Source organism: Aspergillus pseudodeflectus (genome assembly GCF_044049435.1).
Source record: "Aspergillus pseudodeflectus strain CBS 756.74 chromosome Unknown BJX68scaffold_54, whole genome shotgun sequence".
In the NCBI taxonomy this organism is placed as follows: domain Eukaryota; kingdom Fungi; phylum Ascomycota; class Eurotiomycetes; order Eurotiales; family Aspergillaceae; genus Aspergillus; species Aspergillus pseudodeflectus.
Window position 1 is genome coordinate 65,242 of NW_027263830.1, and position 16,871 is coordinate 82,112.

General features: G+C 53.4%; 6 protein-coding genes across 6 annotated transcripts; 3 read left to right on the top strand and 3 right to left on the bottom strand.

The window, feature by feature from the left end:
• Positions 1–119: 119 nt before the first annotated feature.
• On the bottom strand, positions 120–2,697 carry BJX68DRAFT_257920 (glycoside hydrolase family 95 protein; the record flags this gene model as incomplete). The annotated part of the gene is made up of 5 exons (XM_071043437.1): positions 120–164; positions 195–1,949; positions 1,989–2,198; positions 2,255–2,334; positions 2,694–2,697. The coding sequence occupies 5 exons, from the start codon at positions 2,695–2,697 to the stop codon at positions 120–122; spliced, it is 2,094 nt and encodes a 697-aa protein (XP_070894820.1).
• A 41-nt stretch (positions 2,698–2,738) lies between these two features.
• Positions 2,739–4,476, top strand: BJX68DRAFT_270895 (general substrate transporter; the record flags this gene model as incomplete). The annotated part of the gene is made up of 4 exons (XM_071046811.1): positions 2,739–2,834; positions 2,888–3,971; positions 4,043–4,300; positions 4,367–4,476. 4 exons carry the CDS (start codon positions 2,739–2,741, stop codon positions 4,474–4,476), a joined length of 1,548 nt encoding a protein of 515 aa, XP_070894821.1.
• Positions 4,477–5,969: 1,493 nt separating this feature from the next.
• On the bottom strand, positions 5,970–7,135 carry BJX68DRAFT_270896 (uncharacterized protein; the record flags this gene model as incomplete). Its single annotated transcript, XM_071046812.1, has 4 exons — positions 5,970–6,399; positions 6,521–6,655; positions 6,716–6,865; positions 6,939–7,135. 4 exons carry the CDS (start codon positions 7,133–7,135, stop codon positions 5,970–5,972), a joined length of 912 nt encoding a protein of 303 aa, XP_070894822.1.
• Positions 7,136–11,698: 4,563 nt separating this feature from the next.
• On the top strand, positions 11,699–12,142 carry BJX68DRAFT_168602 (uncharacterized protein). Its single transcript, XM_071037013.1, has one exon. The coding sequence runs from the start codon at positions 11,750–11,752 to the stop codon at positions 11,987–11,989; it is 240 nt and encodes a 79-aa protein (XP_070894823.1). The 5' UTR covers positions 11,699–11,749; the 3' UTR covers positions 11,990–12,142.
• A 1,388-nt stretch (positions 12,143–13,530) lies between these two features.
• On the bottom strand, positions 13,531–15,801 carry BJX68DRAFT_278496 (uncharacterized protein; the record flags this gene model as incomplete). Its single annotated transcript, XM_071048550.1, has 4 exons — positions 14,988–15,801; positions 14,708–14,934; positions 13,989–14,661; positions 13,531–13,918 (listed from the first exon to the last, which is right to left on the bottom strand). The coding sequence occupies exons 1-4, from the start codon at positions 15,197–15,199 to the stop codon at positions 13,531–13,533; spliced, it is 1,500 nt and encodes a 499-aa protein (XP_070894824.1). The 5' UTR covers positions 15,200–15,801.
• Positions 15,297–16,871, top strand: BJX68DRAFT_168607 (WW domain-containing protein). The gene is made up of 3 exons (XM_071037014.1): positions 15,297–15,786; positions 15,861–16,361; positions 16,431–16,871. The coding sequence occupies exons 1-3, from the start codon at positions 15,663–15,665 to the stop codon at positions 16,697–16,699; spliced, it is 894 nt and encodes a 297-aa protein (XP_070894825.1). The 5' UTR covers positions 15,297–15,662; the 3' UTR covers positions 16,700–16,871.

Genomic DNA, 16,871 nt, shown 5'->3' on the forward strand with positions numbered 1-16,871 from the left:
GGGCTTGCTATAGCTCCGTCTGTCCAACTACCAGTCCCCCGTCAACTCAAGAGGCACTCCTGCCCGTAAGTTGACCGCCCGCTCCGGACCCCCCGACAAGAGCCTACGCGTCTCAACTCTCAAAGTCCGATCCTGGTCAATCGTTGACAAGAGCCGAGCTGACTCTAGTTTGCTTCTTTCCAGGCGAGATCGACCGTCACACAACCCCGAGCTCTCAACCCCCGAACCGTACCACGACTCTCCCATTTCGGCGGTAAACAGGGCAGAAAGTGGATTACATTCCCCTCGTGGCTCTGCAAGAGCATCTCCGCAATTCCGGCGACAAGGCCAAAGTTCCCATCGATCTGGAACGGCGGATGGTTGGCAAAAAGGTTATCTAAGATGGCATGCTGCATCATTTTTGCCAATATGTCTTGAGCGCCCATGGCATCTTGCAGCCGCGCGTAAAGGCAGAGAATCCACGCAGCGCTCCAGCCCGTATGTCCGCCTCCGCCAGCGAGACGGCGCTCCAAGGTGATCTTGGCCGCCTTGTGAAGGTTCTCACCGCGGATGGATGTGCCCGGGAACAATCCCCAGAGGTGTGAGATGTGCCGGTGGCCGGGCTCTGGCTCTTCGTATTCCTCCTGCCACTCCAATATCTGGCCTTGGGATCCGACCTGCGGCTCTGGGAGCTTGGGCAGCATTGAAGCGATTTCATCTGTCGCCTCACTGAGGACCTTGCCAGCCTGGATAACCGCACCGAAGAGTTCGCGCAAAATCTGCGAGTCCCAAGCAGCGCCTTCGGTAATACAGGCCACGTCCTGCGTGCCGGGAATGAAGTATGAGTTCTCAGCCGATATGCTCGGTGACGTTACAAGTAGGCCGTTCTTCTCGATCAGAAAGTCCACGAAAAATTCAGCTGCACCTTTCATAATCGGAAACACTTCACGCAGGAATTCGCGATCAAGATCGAAGAGGTAGTGGTCCCAGAGATGCAGCGACAACCATGCGCCGCCCAGATTCCAGTACGAGGCTGTGACCACGCGGTCCTGAGGTGCCGTATCAGCCCAAATGTCGGTATTGTGGTGGCACACCCACCCGCGACAGCCGTACATCTCGCTTGCCGTTTTCTCGCCTCGGACCTTTAGCCGCTTGAGCAGGTCGAAGAGGGGAGTATGTGTCTCGGCGAGGTTTGTTACCTCGGCCGGCCAGTAGTTCATCTGCGTGTTGATGTTAACCGTGTATTTCGAGCCCCATATAGGCATTGTATCTTTGTTCCATATTCCTTGGAGGTTGGCGGGGAGGCCCTGGAGGGAACTACTGATGAGTAGGTAGCGGCCATAATGGAATAGGAGGGACACGAGGCCTTGATCATTGCCGCCGTTCTGGACGGCGTGTAGCCTCTCGTCTGTCGGGAGTGCGCTCAAGGTATTGTTTTTCGGAAGTTCGAGGGAGACTCTATTGTAGAGCGAGGAGAACTGCCGTTGATGTGAGGAGACCAGGCATTCCCACGATTTGGAAGCTGCAACTGCCAGACGCCCACAAACGGCTGTTTGCTCGTCATCGTGCCGGAAACTCGTCTCGCCCGCGATGAAAATGAGCGCAGAATCAGCGTCGGAGACGGCAATGTCGAAGCCATCCTCGTCCAACGTCCCTGATCCTTCTAGGCGGACAGTCGCACCCAGAACAAAGCTGACACCACCCTTTCCCAGACTACCACCCAGCAAAAGTCCCTGGGGAATGTGAACAAGACTATCAAACGTCTTGTTCAGTCGCCTGTTCGGATCGTCGTCGTCGCCCCGGCTGATCGCCATAGTAAAGTTCAATGCGCCCCTCTGGCTTGAGCTTAGTCGGACGCAGACAACCTCATGCACTGTACTGGCGAAGTACTCCCTTTTGAACTGTACATCCCGAAAGTCATACTCGACTGTCACCATCCCGGTTCGAAGATCCAGCTTGCGGGTGTAGTTCTCGACCACGTCCACGTTTGGGCTTTGCCTATTAAATACTGTAATCCCCGCATCGGTCGCATCGGGCCCCTTGGGGTCAACCCCATGCCCGAAATTCAAGAAGACATCCCCAAGCGGCTCATAGTGTCGAACGGACTCTGGCATCGCCGTGAACGTGCGCGAGATAAGCTGCTCTGCGTCGTGAATTTGTCCCTCCCCGAGCAGCTCACGAATCTTCGGTAGACTCTTTTTGGCGGATGGATTGATGCGCTCTTGCGAGAGTCTTCGTTCATCCAGAGTCGGTCAGTATTTGTGGTGCCGCGGACCATTGCGCCCAGACGCCCGTTGCCGATGGGGAGCGCATCCTGCCACAAGTTGGCTGGTTGGCGGTACCAGAGTATGAGGTCTTCTGCGTTGGACATGTCGATAGATCTGAAATTCTTGTATAGTTTCTTTGAACCGTGTGTAAGAATAAGTATGTCATCTACATTTAGCCAGGTTTTCCGGCCGTCGGGTCATTTGGTCGGGCTTTTGAGGCTTGGAGCATTCCTGGACGAGTCTTGGGACTTTTGGAGTAAGGGTTGGCAAATCTTGGAAGGTCGATCGCTACCACGTACTTGAATGGAGACGGCTATTTTGGCGCAGCTTGATTGGCTATAATTATCCTCAAAGCGCCTGATCTCAGATCCCTCCAACCTGGGGTCGTTTCGGGGCCTGGAGCCGGGAGTCTGGGTCTGGGGAACCTGGACGTTTATATGCAGACACCCATCGCGGCTTCAAGACTCATCCTTGATAGCATCCACCGTGACCATGAGCACCAACATCGAGACTGATGTTACGACCCTTGCTGCGGGCGAGGTGCCGAAGTGGTACCACGCCCATATCCTGAAACTGAACTTGCTACTTGTAACTTGAGGATCCAACCCCCTCAACGAGAACCACTCGCTGACTTTGTATAGCTCTCCCCTTTCGTTACCATGGCTGCATGGGGCTTTGACATCTCCATGACGAATTCTCTGCAGTCCCTAACCGCCTTCAACGAGAAATTCGACCACCCCTCAGGCGCGCGGCTGGGTTTCTTCGGGGCCTCGACGCAAGTCGGAGGCGCAGTCACGATCTTCATCGCCCCCTTCCTCATCGAGAAGTTCGGTCGTCGCCCAATGTGCTTTATCGGCTCGATTGTCGTCATTGCCATGGCAATCATGCAGGTCTTCTCCAGGTCCTTTGACATGTTCACCGCCGCGAAGCTCATCCTCGGCTTTGGGGCAAATTGCTCGCAAATTTCGGCGCCGATGCTCATCACGGAGTTGGCACATCCCATACAACGTGCCAAGTTCACAGCGATGTACAACACCACCATCTACGTCGGCCTGATTGCCGGTGCGTGGATCGCGTATGGCACGCGCAATATCGAGGGGAACCTCTCGTGGCAGATCCCCTGTGTCCTGCAGGTCGTCCTCCCAGCTTACCAGGCGTTTACTATCTTCCTCTGTCCCGAAAGCCCTCGCTGGCTGGTGATGCGCGGAAAGCTCGAACAGGCGCAGAATATCCTGATCAAATACCACGGCAACGGCACACACACGCCTCTCGTGCAAGCCGAGCTCGAGGAAATTATCGCCGGAATCGAAGCCGATGCTTCTCGCATCCGTCTTAACAAGACAGATATTAAGGCCCTTCTCTCGCACAAGGGTAACCTTCACCGCATCCTCATCATCACAATCGTCGGAGTCGGGTCCCAGTGTACAGGCTCCGGGCTAATCAGTGCATACCTGCCCAAGGTCCTCGATGGAATCGGGATGACCTCGACGACGGATAAGACGCTCATCAATGGTATCCTAAATATCTGGACATGGATCGTCGGTCTCAGTGCTGGATACCTGATGCCGAAGATCAAGAAGCGTGCATTATTCCTGACTGCGACAACTGGCATGATTCTCGCTTTGTCTGTTTGGACGGGTTTGACTGCCGCGTACGACCGGGATGCGCGGTATAGTTATGGGATTGGAGTTGTTGCGATGATGTTTGTGTATAATTTGTTCTACGGTACGTCCTCCCACTCTCTCCTCACTAACTTTCACTCTCCCCAGTACTAACGCCGCCTGTAAACCGAACAGGGATTTGCTGGCTCCCCCTCGTAACAGCCTACAGCATCGAAATTTGCACAGCGAAGCAGCGCAGCATCCTCTTCTCATGGCTCTTCTTCTCCATCTCCATGTCCACCTTTGCCGTCAACTACATCAACCCGGTCGGCCTGGAGAATATCCAGTGGCGGTACTACATCATCACGATCGTGTTTACGGTTCTCATTCTCGTCCTCGTGTGGTTCTTCTTCGTTGAGACTAGGGGGTTGTCCCTGGAGGAGATCGCTACGGGTATGTACTCTGGATACCCTTCGGTGCTTAAAGGGCTGGATAGATTCAATGCTGACTTGTGTATAGTCTTCGATGGGCGTGAGCGCTACGAGGCCGCGCTTGAGTCCGTACAAGCCTCGGGCAACAAAATGGATGATGAGGAGGTTGAGATGCATCATGTGGAAAGGGGGGTGTGACATGAATTGGCGAACTAAGTGATGCCACAAGTTGGCGATATAATAGTCCTGGGTTGTGCACAAAAGTGTTGGTACTGTCGAAGGTCTCTAGCAACTGACGATCACCAACCTTATCCTTCAGACTCTTATTAGTATATCGGGTTGAACCGCGCGCTATATAGTCAATTTGAGGTTAGCCTGACTCAGGAAATATGCTTTCGATTATCTCAAATATTTTCCTCAGTAAAAGTATGTGTAAGATAGCTGGTACCCTTGTGATCGACTACACGATGTTCATGGTCTTACGGATCGGTAAATATATTTCCGATTCCGACAGCAACCCCTCACAAGCCAGCGAGCCCTATCAAACAAGAATACGATCAAAAAATAATTTGCTGGGATTAGGGCAAACAACCATAGAACTCGCTGATCAGTTGTACGTCCTAGATCTTTCTAAGGCGATAACCGGACAGTCTGACAGACCAGATTGGTGTTATTCTACCTACGCATTGGCTGTATTCCTATAAGTAGGCCATAGCAGATAGCCGTCTATGCATGCATGGCAGCGTGTATGCTTGCAAGTGGGGGCAGATGTATATCACAAGCGACGGGCTACTTGATCCCGACCCCGGTCAGTGAGAGGGTAATCGGAAGACGTCACAAGTTCTGGTGGGGTTGGAATTGAGCAAAGATATTATGTTTTCTTTCCTGGATGGTTCTCTGGAGGATCCCTTCAGATCATTCACTGGAGAATGTCCGCACCATGGATACGGTGTGATCATAACTGGCGCTCGAGGGGGCATGGTGGCGGTGCGACTCTATTAGTATATAGGCCTTCATCAAAAGGCGGCGAAAGTCACTTGTTCTGAAGGGATTTCACCGAACCGCGTTCCGATCATCATCGTGAATGTGGCCAAGGGCACGCACGACCTTCAAGCCTGGTGGCCCCGAAATGCGCTCTGATAGTCCGGAGGACCCTGTCGGCCTTCCTGCTGTTCAGGCGTAAGTGGCCCGGTAAACTAGATGTCCTAGCGGATACAAACGCTAATACTGATATGGAGTCCGAATCCGTGAACCTACCTTGGCCCCAAAGCTGACACGGAAGTAGCGGTACCACGCTCTATCCCAATCTCTCTCACTATTAACTAATGCTTCTTCATGGAATCATCTTGTTACGGAAAACCAGACATCGTAGCCTCATCTTTTAAGAGGCCCCAAGTAGCTATTAGGAAATAATGGCGCATTCTCACAGACCTTAGGCTATAACGGGGGCCTTAGGAACTTAATCATTTGAGTCTAATAAGTCCGAATAATCTAAGTTTCATTGCCTATATTATCGTGTCCAAAGGCTGTGCACAACAAAACTCACGCTGTAGCTAGTTGGTTGAATATTCAAGACAACAACAGCCGTCATTCATCAAAGGAAAGCTGGGAACTCGGCGACACCACAACACTAGACATCCATCCACAGTCTCATAACAGAATCACCACATGGGCCTCCTTCATTCAATTACCTAGTACTGGAAGGTCCTGGCAACCTTCTTCTCCGCCTCCTTGGCGGTGCGGCTGCTGAGCACAAAGCTGTACTGCCCAATAACCTCGCCATCAGACCCAACGTTGGGCCCACAGACCTCACCAGACTCATCGGCGGCGCCGTCACAGCCGGACAAAACGCCCTCAACACAGTTGAGCTGGGGGGTCCAGCCAACATATCCAGTCTGGCCGTCCTGCACCTCAAACGTGTACGAGAGCTGGTTGGTGACCGACTCGGAGAACTCGACGCCGGAGCTCAGAGAGATGATGCCGTACGGGTCACCGACGCTGGCGCTGAAGGTCTGGGACCGGCCGACTGTGATGCTCTCGGAGATTGCAACGGACGCAGGACCGGAGACGGGGTCGGAGACGGTTACCATGCCGCCGGATTTGATGTAGGGGCCAGTGCGCCTGTGAAAAAGAAGATTCAGGTGAGTAGGGTGGACATCCTTTTGTTTGGAGGGCTTGAGAAGGAGGGTATGCGCTGTCTAGCGGAGCAGGATATACGCGGGGTTGAGTGGAGGGCACTCACAGGGTGAAGGTGGAGCAGTCGCGTTTCTCAATCGAGGAGGTCCGGTTGGAGATGGTCGCGGGTTGGGGACTGGCCGCACGACTGGTGCCGTCGGTGCAGTCGTACATCAAGGCCATCCTGCTGTTCACGGAGAGACTACACAGGTCATTAGGAGTGTACTGGTCATACAGACCGTGATCCGAGGGAGCTACTCACCGAGCACAGGTAGCTTGGGTGAAGGTGCCAGCAGTAATACCGCAGTTGTTTACGCTGGATCCCGAGTAGATGACATGCCTGCAGCCGAGCTCTGGCTGGGGGATATCGAAGTAAACATCATAGCCGCCGTTGGCGTTCAAGGGGAAGCCACTACACGAGGTTGGTCAACAAGTCCTCTGAATGCAAGGCGAAAGACGGGCAGGAGGGAGTTTTATCAACTTACGCGTTGTCAAACTCGCTCTTCTCAAACTGGAGGCAGACACCGTTGCTGCCTTCCGCGAAGGCAACAAAGCAGTTGTCGGAGCTGCCCATGCAGCTGGCATCCTTGCACGTCCAGATCGAAGTGGCCTGGGCATTGGTGCCAACTGCAGAGACAAGGGCGGTCGCCAGAATGGTAAGAGCGGTGGTAGAGATGGCCATTGCTGCGAGCTAGGTACGGTGATGATGATAGCGGAGATGCTTGTGGATCTGGAACTGTTGTTGAGGAATGATGAGTGTAGTCTTCCAGCGGACAGAGCCACCTTTATATACCCCCAACGCCCAGTATATCGGAGTCTTCGAGGGCATGAAGAACTCCTGTGGACTAACCTTCTCCGACCCTGAACCTGCCACTGACATCACGGGCCGTGACAACCTGTATAGCTCAGCCATCCATAACTTGGAAGTACCTCATGGCATCTCCAAGTCTCCAACACTGATACAATGCCTCTGAGCCAATCACATCCGTCTCGTGCGCGGTGTGTCAAGGTCCTCAATCTCTGGCACGAGAGATGTCTAAGACACCCCATAACGAGTCCTTGGAATCGACCGTTTATGGTTTCATTCACGGCGCAGGCTAATTCCTTCGGCAGTCGATCAGTGAAGTCCATGTCGCCCTAAGCAAGCCACTCCTGCATCGGGAACCTGTACTGTGGGGTATTCCTTGGATTAAAGGTATTATTGTAAGAAAGTGGATGCTAACTGAGACTTCATCTCAGCGCCTCTGGGCCAACCTTGTTTGGCCCCCAAGTCTAGGCACCACAGGATCGTCCGGGCGCGTAGCGTTTTTGCTGGCAGAGCAGGTATCGCTGAGGCTTGCGTTCCTGGCCGATTGCCATTATCCATGTCGGGTTGTGATCCTTTCTTTTCCCAATGGAACGTCAGTGGCTGCTGGGTTGAGCCGAGTCATAGCACCAGGCAGGGCACCCATTGACGAATTATGGCGAGCCGCGAAAGTGTCATTAGACTATCTGGTCCACTGTGAAAAGAGAAAAGGATGAGCGTTCTGCTATAGGCATTTAGACAGCCCACAATCAGTAGCATAACACCGCCGATACGGTCCTATTCCGTAAGTAGCCAAACTCCAGCCTGAAGGTTGCCGTAGCCAGCAAGCTGGAGCCGGACAGCAAGGAATGCCACAAAGGCAGGACCTAGGCTTGGCGACCTCAGATGTCCTGCAACGGCCCGCATCATGGATCAATGGATGGGCCCGTGCAAACTCATTGAAATTCATCTGAAGAACTAGAATGGCTAGCGTGCGCCACCGGCGTTGCTCCGACTGTCTTTATTGGTATCCTATTTGTCTTTATTGCTGGAAATACCCCATGTCAGACGCTTACCCGCTACCCCGTAGTTTAAACGCTGCCGAACTATTCTAGCGGATAGCCACGGACAAGACGTGGCGTGGCTTGCCACTGTTTGCTGCACATGGGGCCTGCGGCTTCGAATGAACTGAATATGATCGGCCCGGCACGTACCTACCTAGGCAGGTCCTTAACTCCCCTCTATGGGTTCAGCTTCGCATTTACAAGTACCCCAGACCGCATATTTCCTATGACCGTATGTGCCCTTGGGGGTGAATCTCCATAGTGGGTCCTGTATCGGTATCCTCATCTCATACCTCTAGACGAAGGGTGTGTCCGGCAAAACCTGAAGAGCTTCTTGCCTCCAAACGTGCTCTCTATGCAAGGGGAAAGGGGCGAAGAATAATCAACAGTTCAGCCGGTACAATATTGGACCAATGACACGCTTATAGGATGCCCCTACACAAGGTAATAATCGACATACATTACCGCCGGGTTAGAATGACCACTGTTCAGTCTCCAAGAACTGGTGGCCAAACCTCCACATGCCGAAAATGTACCTGACTCAGGAGAACTTGTAAACATTCATGTATTGCTGCACGCGACAGGGTACGAAGCATGATTGGTGCTATCTGTGTTGTCCACACAGTACCTTGTGTATGCAGTGACGTCGGTGGCCAAGTTATGTCTCACATCTATGTCATTGGCTCCAGCACTGTTGTATCAGGATTTGGAGTTCACGTTCCGGACTACTCCGCCGGTCTTGGCCTCGGTGCTGCTCGCAGACTAGAGACACACCCTACTATGCTGGGGAAACCTAAGCGAGACTGGGGCCATTCTGTAACCCTAGCTGTCAACGGTGCCGGCGGAAACTAGCCAGCGCCTCCAGACGCCTGCCGATCAAGGCTGTGCTCGCCAAACGACAGGGGCTGGGACGTTGATGCGGATAATCCCCGTCCAATCACTGCTTCTTAACTGGACGATCTATGCTAGGACAATTCGCAGAGACCTCCGTACGTTGTCGACATATCTTGATCTCTACTGTCATGCAGCGCATAGGGGCAGATGCGGTGAAAAAGACCTTGCTTGTATTCCCCTGGAAGGCTATGGGTATCGGGAACAATTCTCAACCTTTAGGTAGAAGCGCTGTACAAGTGGCGAGAAGGTACTACTCTCTGGTTTCTCACGAGTCAGTTTCTTCATCCAGAGTTCCACTTCATTGGCGTCCCGCGATCCGACATTAAAGATCGGCATGGCTATGCGGAAGTGTCTGGCATCAGTTCACGGCATGGACGCCATCACCGCGAAATTTCGAACAACCTGCAGAGCCGGAAACGCAACATGGGGTCTGTTTTCCTTGTTTTATGCCCTGTGCCATGTTTCCCCTATCTGCTCGACGGGTTTGTGTTCAATGATGCATGATCCGTGATTATGCATGCTTGTATAATCCGAGCTAGTCGCCCCTAACCCTGACTAGTTTCGCACAGGCTGCTCCACCTACTTATTTCTATGATATGTTTCCCCCTTACTGGTTTCCCTTATCTGATCGCGGACGATGGCAAGATGGCAAGCTATGAATCCCGAGTGTCTTCAATCCAGCTGCCTGCCGTGTTCGACAGGACCGAGTTTCCCCTGTCAAATACGCCCACGGATGGATGTGAGCAGTGAGCCTGCACACGAGGTTCATTTCAGCCCACTCGCAACACCAGAGGGGTAGCACCCGGGCAATACTTGCTATAGGATCTAGTAATGTGGACTAGCTCTTGACACCGCGCCACAAACGCCCTCGGCCCGAGCCCCTTCAAAACCTGGCTGTCAAAGTAGGCTTGACCCTAAGCGGTGAACATTGAAGACAAGAGCTGCTATGGAGATTCCTCGGGCAGGCCAGGAGAAGGGCCCCATGGCGGCGGTACTATTCAAAAGGGCAAAATACATAAGGCCAAATGGAGGTTCGCCACTGGCATCCGAGTTCGTCACTCGCATCCTGTTGGAAAAGATAATTTCCTACTTGAAGAGCATGGAAGGTGGGATTATGACAGGTGTTGACCGGGAACCCCAGGTACATGGTGCCTATTAACTCGCTCGGACTACTCACTAACAGCTCTCGAAGAGGTCAACTAGGCTACGATGCTTTTGAGTGAAGTTGAGAGGTTGACAATATGTCCTCGATGCACGAGGCATTGCAGAAGCATACGCTATCTACCATGCGAGACTTCCGACTCCATGACAATTGGGCCCTCATAGACGAAGACATGCTATGATGTCCAGTCTCATTCTAGCTCCAGTCTGGGTACCACACAGAGGGCAACTGCGGCATGAACATATATCGCAAACATCCAACAACCCGATACCCGCCAGCACCGTCATTGGCAGATTGGCAAGTCCTCCAGTTATCGACAAGAATATTCCGACAACTCAAACCCACCGCAGGATACATTGGATTCTGCTCCGGTCCCTCACATCCCTCGATCCAAGCGATTTCCGCATAACCGACACCGAGGGAAGGATCCCCATTGTGCCACCACAGAGGCTCATCGGTGTGACCCATCGGCATATGATCATCCGTGATGTGGCCACGGATGCACAGCTCGGCGAGCTCGTTGACGAGGGTGTCGTAAGCATCCTTGTGGTCGAATAGATTGGTTTTCCAGCACCGTTGCTCGCCGCGAAGGACCTCGAAGATGCCCAGTATCCAAAGTTTCGACCCGGTCAGCTAATGTATCGTCAGCGGCCGACTGAGCCGTGGAGGCCCGTGCCCGGAATGGATGAACAGCTTAGGACTTTCGACCCTGCCATCGGGATCCATACCATAGATGTGCCACCCTGGGGTCTGCTGCCTTGACCTGTGTGGGAGTCGGGATCACTCGGCTGTTGTCAGGACCGGTGCTTGGTGGATGTTCGATGTACGTGGACCGAAGGCCTCCCCGGGCGAGTTTTGGTGGGATCTTGTGCTGTCATTTTCCCACTTACGGACCGCCGCACCCGTTCAAAGATACAGAATAGCAACCAGAGTGTGCTCCACATATCACCAATTTCTCCTTTGCAATTAAATTGATTTGTCCCTCTACTGTTGATATACCTGTATATGTATTTCGAGGAATACTCCACCGAGCAGAGAGCAGTCGACTACATATTAATGAAGGAAAACTCAAGTCTGGCGAGATGGCTGGCTCTAGAGAGCGAATACTAATCACGGGCAGGAGTACACGGATGCCCTTGCTCTTGGTAGGGGGGCAGTCAGTATTCATGAGGCTCACAGCAGGTGCTTGAGCATCGTATGCGCATTTAGACGGCGGCAATTGAGGGGTAGTCAAACGTTACATGATTAGAGCCTCACAGTCAAAACGACGACGCCGCATTAGGCGCGGCCAATCTGGGCGCCCTTTGCTTTTTTTCCCGGCGTACTGCCACAGTAAGGCATCTAGTCTGTTCAGTTGCAGCTCCTGCCTGGGCTTTTATAGGGAGATCAAGGATGGCTGCTCTAATTGCGCGTCCCGTGCGCGCCTTACCAGCTCGAGGAAGGAACAACTACTACTGTCGACCCCGAAGCAACGGCTCACCATCCATGATCGCGAATACTCGAATCCTAGCAGTGGTAACGCCTATCCACCCGTCATTGACCTTTGAACAGTCGCAAGGCTCTATGATGGAAAAGGCACATGACTCCTCCGCCTCAGTTTGTGCAACCGGGCGTGAGGCTGTGCAGCCCTAGACGCCGGGACGCTTCGCATCGCACACATCTCACCCATACTACAGATAGTCTCGGTGCCCTCACAACGTAAGCACATCACTTTCTTTCCCTGCAACGGTTGCTAGTGGGATAAACACATAGATAGAAGTGGACTTTCATCCTCGAGTGCGTAGTCCCGGTCGCAATCTCCTTCACGCTATACTGGTTCTACCCAATTCTCCAGTGAATGCAAGGTTTTCACGGAAGGCGGGCTTCGGTTTGCTGCGAGCCGCCCATACACTGAGACAGGCTATACCCAACAGTCCACTTCTGATCCGATCCCGAGGATGTATATCAAGGCAGCCTTTGCCGATTGGAAGACATGGGTTGCGGTCGTCTGTTTCCGGTCCTGCTCGATCGGCATCTATGGCTTTAGCGCGACGGCACCAACTGCGATCAAGCAGCTAGGATATACGTCCGCGAATGCACAGCTGATGACGATTCCGATTTATACGTTCGCTGTGATCACGATTAGTAGCGTACCCCATTCATCATTGGAGGACTAACGGTGGCGTCGATCGGATTCATGGGGGAATTGGCGGTTCCCCGGCCGGATCTGTCAGAAACTCCTTCCTCTTCCTTATCGCGGGCGGCCTATTCTGCCCTCTTACAAGCATTGTTATATTGATCAGGAACAACTTCGCCCCATCCTTGAAACGTGCAGTAGGATTGGCCATCCTCGCCACTGTTGGGAATATGGGCGGGATCTGCGGGAGCAATGTTTACAGCGCCCGACAGGCTCCGCAGTATCCTGTCGGGTATGGCACTTTGTCTAGGTAGTGCTTGTGTTGCCGGGATAGCGGCGGCTATTATTCTCCGTATCCCGTATGCGAACGAGAATAAGAAGAAGGCTTCGCGTCTGCAGACTGAAGGTTCGGAGGCCGTTCGTGCTAGGTATTGTGAGCAAGAGTTGGTGGACCTTGGCGACAAGAGCCCGTTTTCTTCTAGGAGAAGATGAAGAACGCGCTTTTCCAGAGTGCGGGACAAGCTACATGAAAGCAATCCACTGTGTAGAGAGGAGAAGGCCCGTAGGGTCGATAATGTGTTGAAAGCCACCGGTGGACCTTCGGTGGTCACCCAGATATATTGTGGAGAAGCTGTCAATATCACAGCCCATATGCACCCAATCTATGTTCTGTAAAATCGTCAGCAAGCGCTTTAGCCAATCCTGTCCGATTTCGCGCCAGCGCCTAGATGTGAGATTATTTGTCGAGAAAATTCCCTTAACGCCCAAAAGCATTATTGTAGACGGCAGCAACAGGCAGATCGGCGGAATCATCGTGCCGACTGATATATACTGCGGCGTGCCTGACCGGCCAATTGATCTCCGGGTCTGTGAAGAGGAAATGGGTGACTAGATGACTATTTAATGGAAGTTTGGTCAATCCAGATGAGGGAAATATGACACTATCGGTGACCCGAACGCTTCGTCGGAGATTGCTGAAGGTCGGCCTCCTTAAAATCGGGCCACTGTGATCGCACTTTCACAGAGAATATGTTATAGCGTGACTAGCTAATATACATCATTGTCTCAGGAGAGGCGTATGCTCATCAGCCGCGCCATGGCTATTCGCGGTCCCTCCATTCCCACTCCGACTCTCATCATCTCGTTGCGCACAATCTCCCTTCGACAACCGCTTAATCTTGACAAAAGGAAATCTTGTCTGCTTCGGACTACTCGCTAAATTCGACGGAGCCAAATTATCGAGGTGCTGTCGCTGCTCGGGGGTGATGGCATTGATGTATCCGGATTTCACCAGAGGCGCTGTTGACGAACGGCGCAGGGTGCGGTTGCTGGGAGGTGGAATGTCCGAGAATTGCGCTGCCGCTGCACGGTTTGGTTGTGATATGGGGGTTGGCACAGTGGGCTTGTGAGATCCTTCAGGGATGTCGGATTCGTCGACGATTTCCCTATTCACGGTTTTAGTAAACCCAGTGGCTACGATACAACGACGGGCGAAGAGGCTTTGTATGCACTTACTCGCCAATAAGCTCTTCCACGACATCCTCCAATGCGACAACACCAAGTGCTCCATTGTTCTCTCCGGGGTTCGACGATACCAGCGCGATATGCGAATGTCCCTCCTGGAAGTAGTTCAAGATATCAAGGCAACTTGTCTCCGGACCAGTTTCAGGCAGTGTGGCCAGTTGAAACTCGCTGACCTTTTTCGCATCGTCGGGGTCATATGTGATGAGTGTTTTGACGAGCAACATTCCAACGAAATCCAAGGGGTTATCCGGTTTGTGAACCGGAATCCTCGAGAATCCCGCAGCAGAAATAATCTCCATAGTCCGCTCATCGAGAACCGCCTCGGTCGAAAGGGTGAACACCTGATCCATCGGCGTCATGATACTCTCGACCGACTTTGCCTTGAGATCCAACACTGCGGTAATTATCGTGACCTCGTCCTCGTTCAATCGTTCCGTCGGCTGCGATCCAAGTGACTTGTGTAGTGTGACGAGCGTTTTCAACCCGGCTTTCTTGTAAACGACGCCGTGATTTTCGCCTAGGAGCCAGTCGAGGAGCTTTGCGGTCGGCCAGGCGGCGGGGGCGAAGGCATACATGAGCAAGAGGACGACTGGGGAGAGGTAGGCGCCGATTGGGAGGCCGTAGCGGACGCAGACGGACTGGGGGATGACTTCGCCGAAGATAACTAGACAGGTCAGTATAGGGAATCGATGAAAAGGCGTCAGGCATACCGATCAAAACGGTACTCCCCAGGACCGCAGCCCATCCACCTCCAAGCGCCTTGTCCAGCACGATTGGGAGACTCTCGTTGACAACAACATTGCCGAGTAGGAGCGTCACAAGCACCCAGTGCTTGCCCTTGGCGATAAGCTTGAGCACAGTCCGTGCATGCTTCTGCTCGTGTTTCTCGCCCGAAGTCGCCAGCACCTGGAGGTGAACGGCATCCTGGCCCATCAGCCTAACAGAGTGTTAGTCTTGGGGAAACGGCTGCCGCAGGGAATGCTGAAGTACGCGATGGTTAATCCAGCAAAAACACCCCCAATCAGGACCAACGCGACCGCTGCACCGAGGTTGAACCACAGATCGCTGCCATTGACTTGATCTTCGGGGCTCTCCGCATTGTGAGCTGTGGCGACGGCATTCAAAGGGAACGCGTTCCTGAGCGGGAGGTAGAGAAGGATCGAGAGCAATTGCGGAAGGAGAAGAGATCGTGGAGTAAACATTGCTCCGCAAGAGTCGAAGAACCGCCAGTCGGGTCGCTTGAGAGGTGAAAACGAAGTTTCGTGGGCGCCCTACAAGGCTGACGGACGCGAGAAAACGCCCGTCGCCCTACGAGGCGCGCGACATGACAAACAGTGACAAAGAGGCGGCCAAAAGAGTGCCCAGGCGCTTTGAGTGGGTATCAATATGCAGCTTATCCTGCGTGACCAATCGCAAAGGATGATATTGCAGTTCATTGCTGCTGTGTCACTCCACCCCATGCCTGTCTTTACTTGATTTGGCATGCCTCCAGGCAGCAACATTCTTCAACTCCACCGTCAACTGGCCAAGTCATTCGATGAAAGCGTTGTGCCACAGTTTGCACCCTGTGGCGCAACAGGACCCCTCCTCGCAGTGATTTAAAGCAAAGGGAGGTGGCTCTACCCCAATGCCCACTTTCCCAATTCTCATCGTTGTGAATCTATAATGTCGTTTCTCAAGAACCTGACCAAGGAGTTCAAGGAGCTCAAGGCGTCTCTGTCCGGCGACGGGGACAAGGAGAAGGAAGAGAAGAAGGAGGAGAAGCACGAGAGCACGGAGGGGCAACGTGGTAAGTAGTCAGGATAACCTTTCCCTTTTCCTCCACTCGAATCGCTGTCGCCTAATCGTCTGTGGCTCAACCAGCATTCGACCCCGGATATGGAGCACCGAACTATGCTCAGCCTGCGCCTGCGCCGTACAACCAGTATCCCCCTCAGCCACTGAGCCCCCCGCAGGGCCCTCCGCTGCCTCCTGGTTGGGTCGCTCAGTTCGACCAAGCCAGCGGGCGCTGGTACTACATCGAACAGGCGACTGGCATCTCGCGTTGGGAGCCGCCGGCAGCGCCCGCACCATACGGACAGTACGATCATTCGCAGGTTCCTCAGTATGCGGGAGCCTATGGCAGCCAGGGAGCGTATCCCGGACAGCAACCTTATCCGGGTCAGGCCCCGTATCCAGGACAGCCGCCATACCCCGGACAGGGTGGCTACTATGACCCGTCACAGGGAGTGCCACCGGGCGGCGACTACTCGCACTCCAAGGGAGAAAAGTCGGACAAGGATGACAAGTCGAAGATGCTTCTCGCGGGAGCAGGTGGTCTGGCCGTTGGCGCTGTGGGCGGTGCACTGGTGGCGAATGCACTCGGTACGTCGATTTAACCTTGGTCCACTCGGGAATGATTCAGGTACTAATGTTTGACTTTTATTGGAACAGCTGATGATTCAGACAACGAAACACACGCGGCCGCTGCTGCCCCACCGCCAGCAAGCGCCCCCCCTCCCGTTGGTCTTCCTCCCGATGAAACCGCCGATGGTGATTCCGTCTCGTCGAGCGACCGTGAAGACGTTCTTGAGGCCCGCCAGGAATATGAACGAGCGCAGCTCGCGGCACAGGACTCGGACGCCTCCAGCAGTGAAGAGGAGGCGTTGGAGGAAGCAAGGGAGGAGTACGAGGAGGTTTACGAAGAGGTTTACGACGATTAGAACGATGTTACATTCTTTGTAGCGATGTTATGAACCATAATCTACAAGCGTATCCGTATGGAGGTGAATTTATGAATTGGCGCCAAACAGCCCTACGAGGAGATATTCTTAGCCCAGTTCCTTTCTCTAGTGGTGCCGGCCAATCCGACTCTGTTGCTTAGCGCTCGGTTGC

Coding starts and splice junctions, on each gene's coding strand:
- BJX68DRAFT_168602 (XM_071037013.1), top strand. CDS start 11,750: ATGGCTGCTCTAATTGCGCGTCCCGTGCGCGCCTTACCAGCTCGAGGA.
- BJX68DRAFT_168607 (XM_071037014.1), top strand. CDS start 15,663: ATGTCGTTTCTCAAGAACCTGACCAAGGAGTTCAAGGAGCTCAAGGCG. Junction 15,787..15,860: donor GAGCACGGAGGGGCAACGTG/GTAAGTAGTCAG, acceptor TGGCTCAACCAG/CATTCGACCCCGGATATGGA. Junction 16,362..16,430: donor ACTGGTGGCGAATGCACTCG/GTACGTCGATTT, acceptor TTATTGGAACAG/CTGATGATTCAGACAACGAA.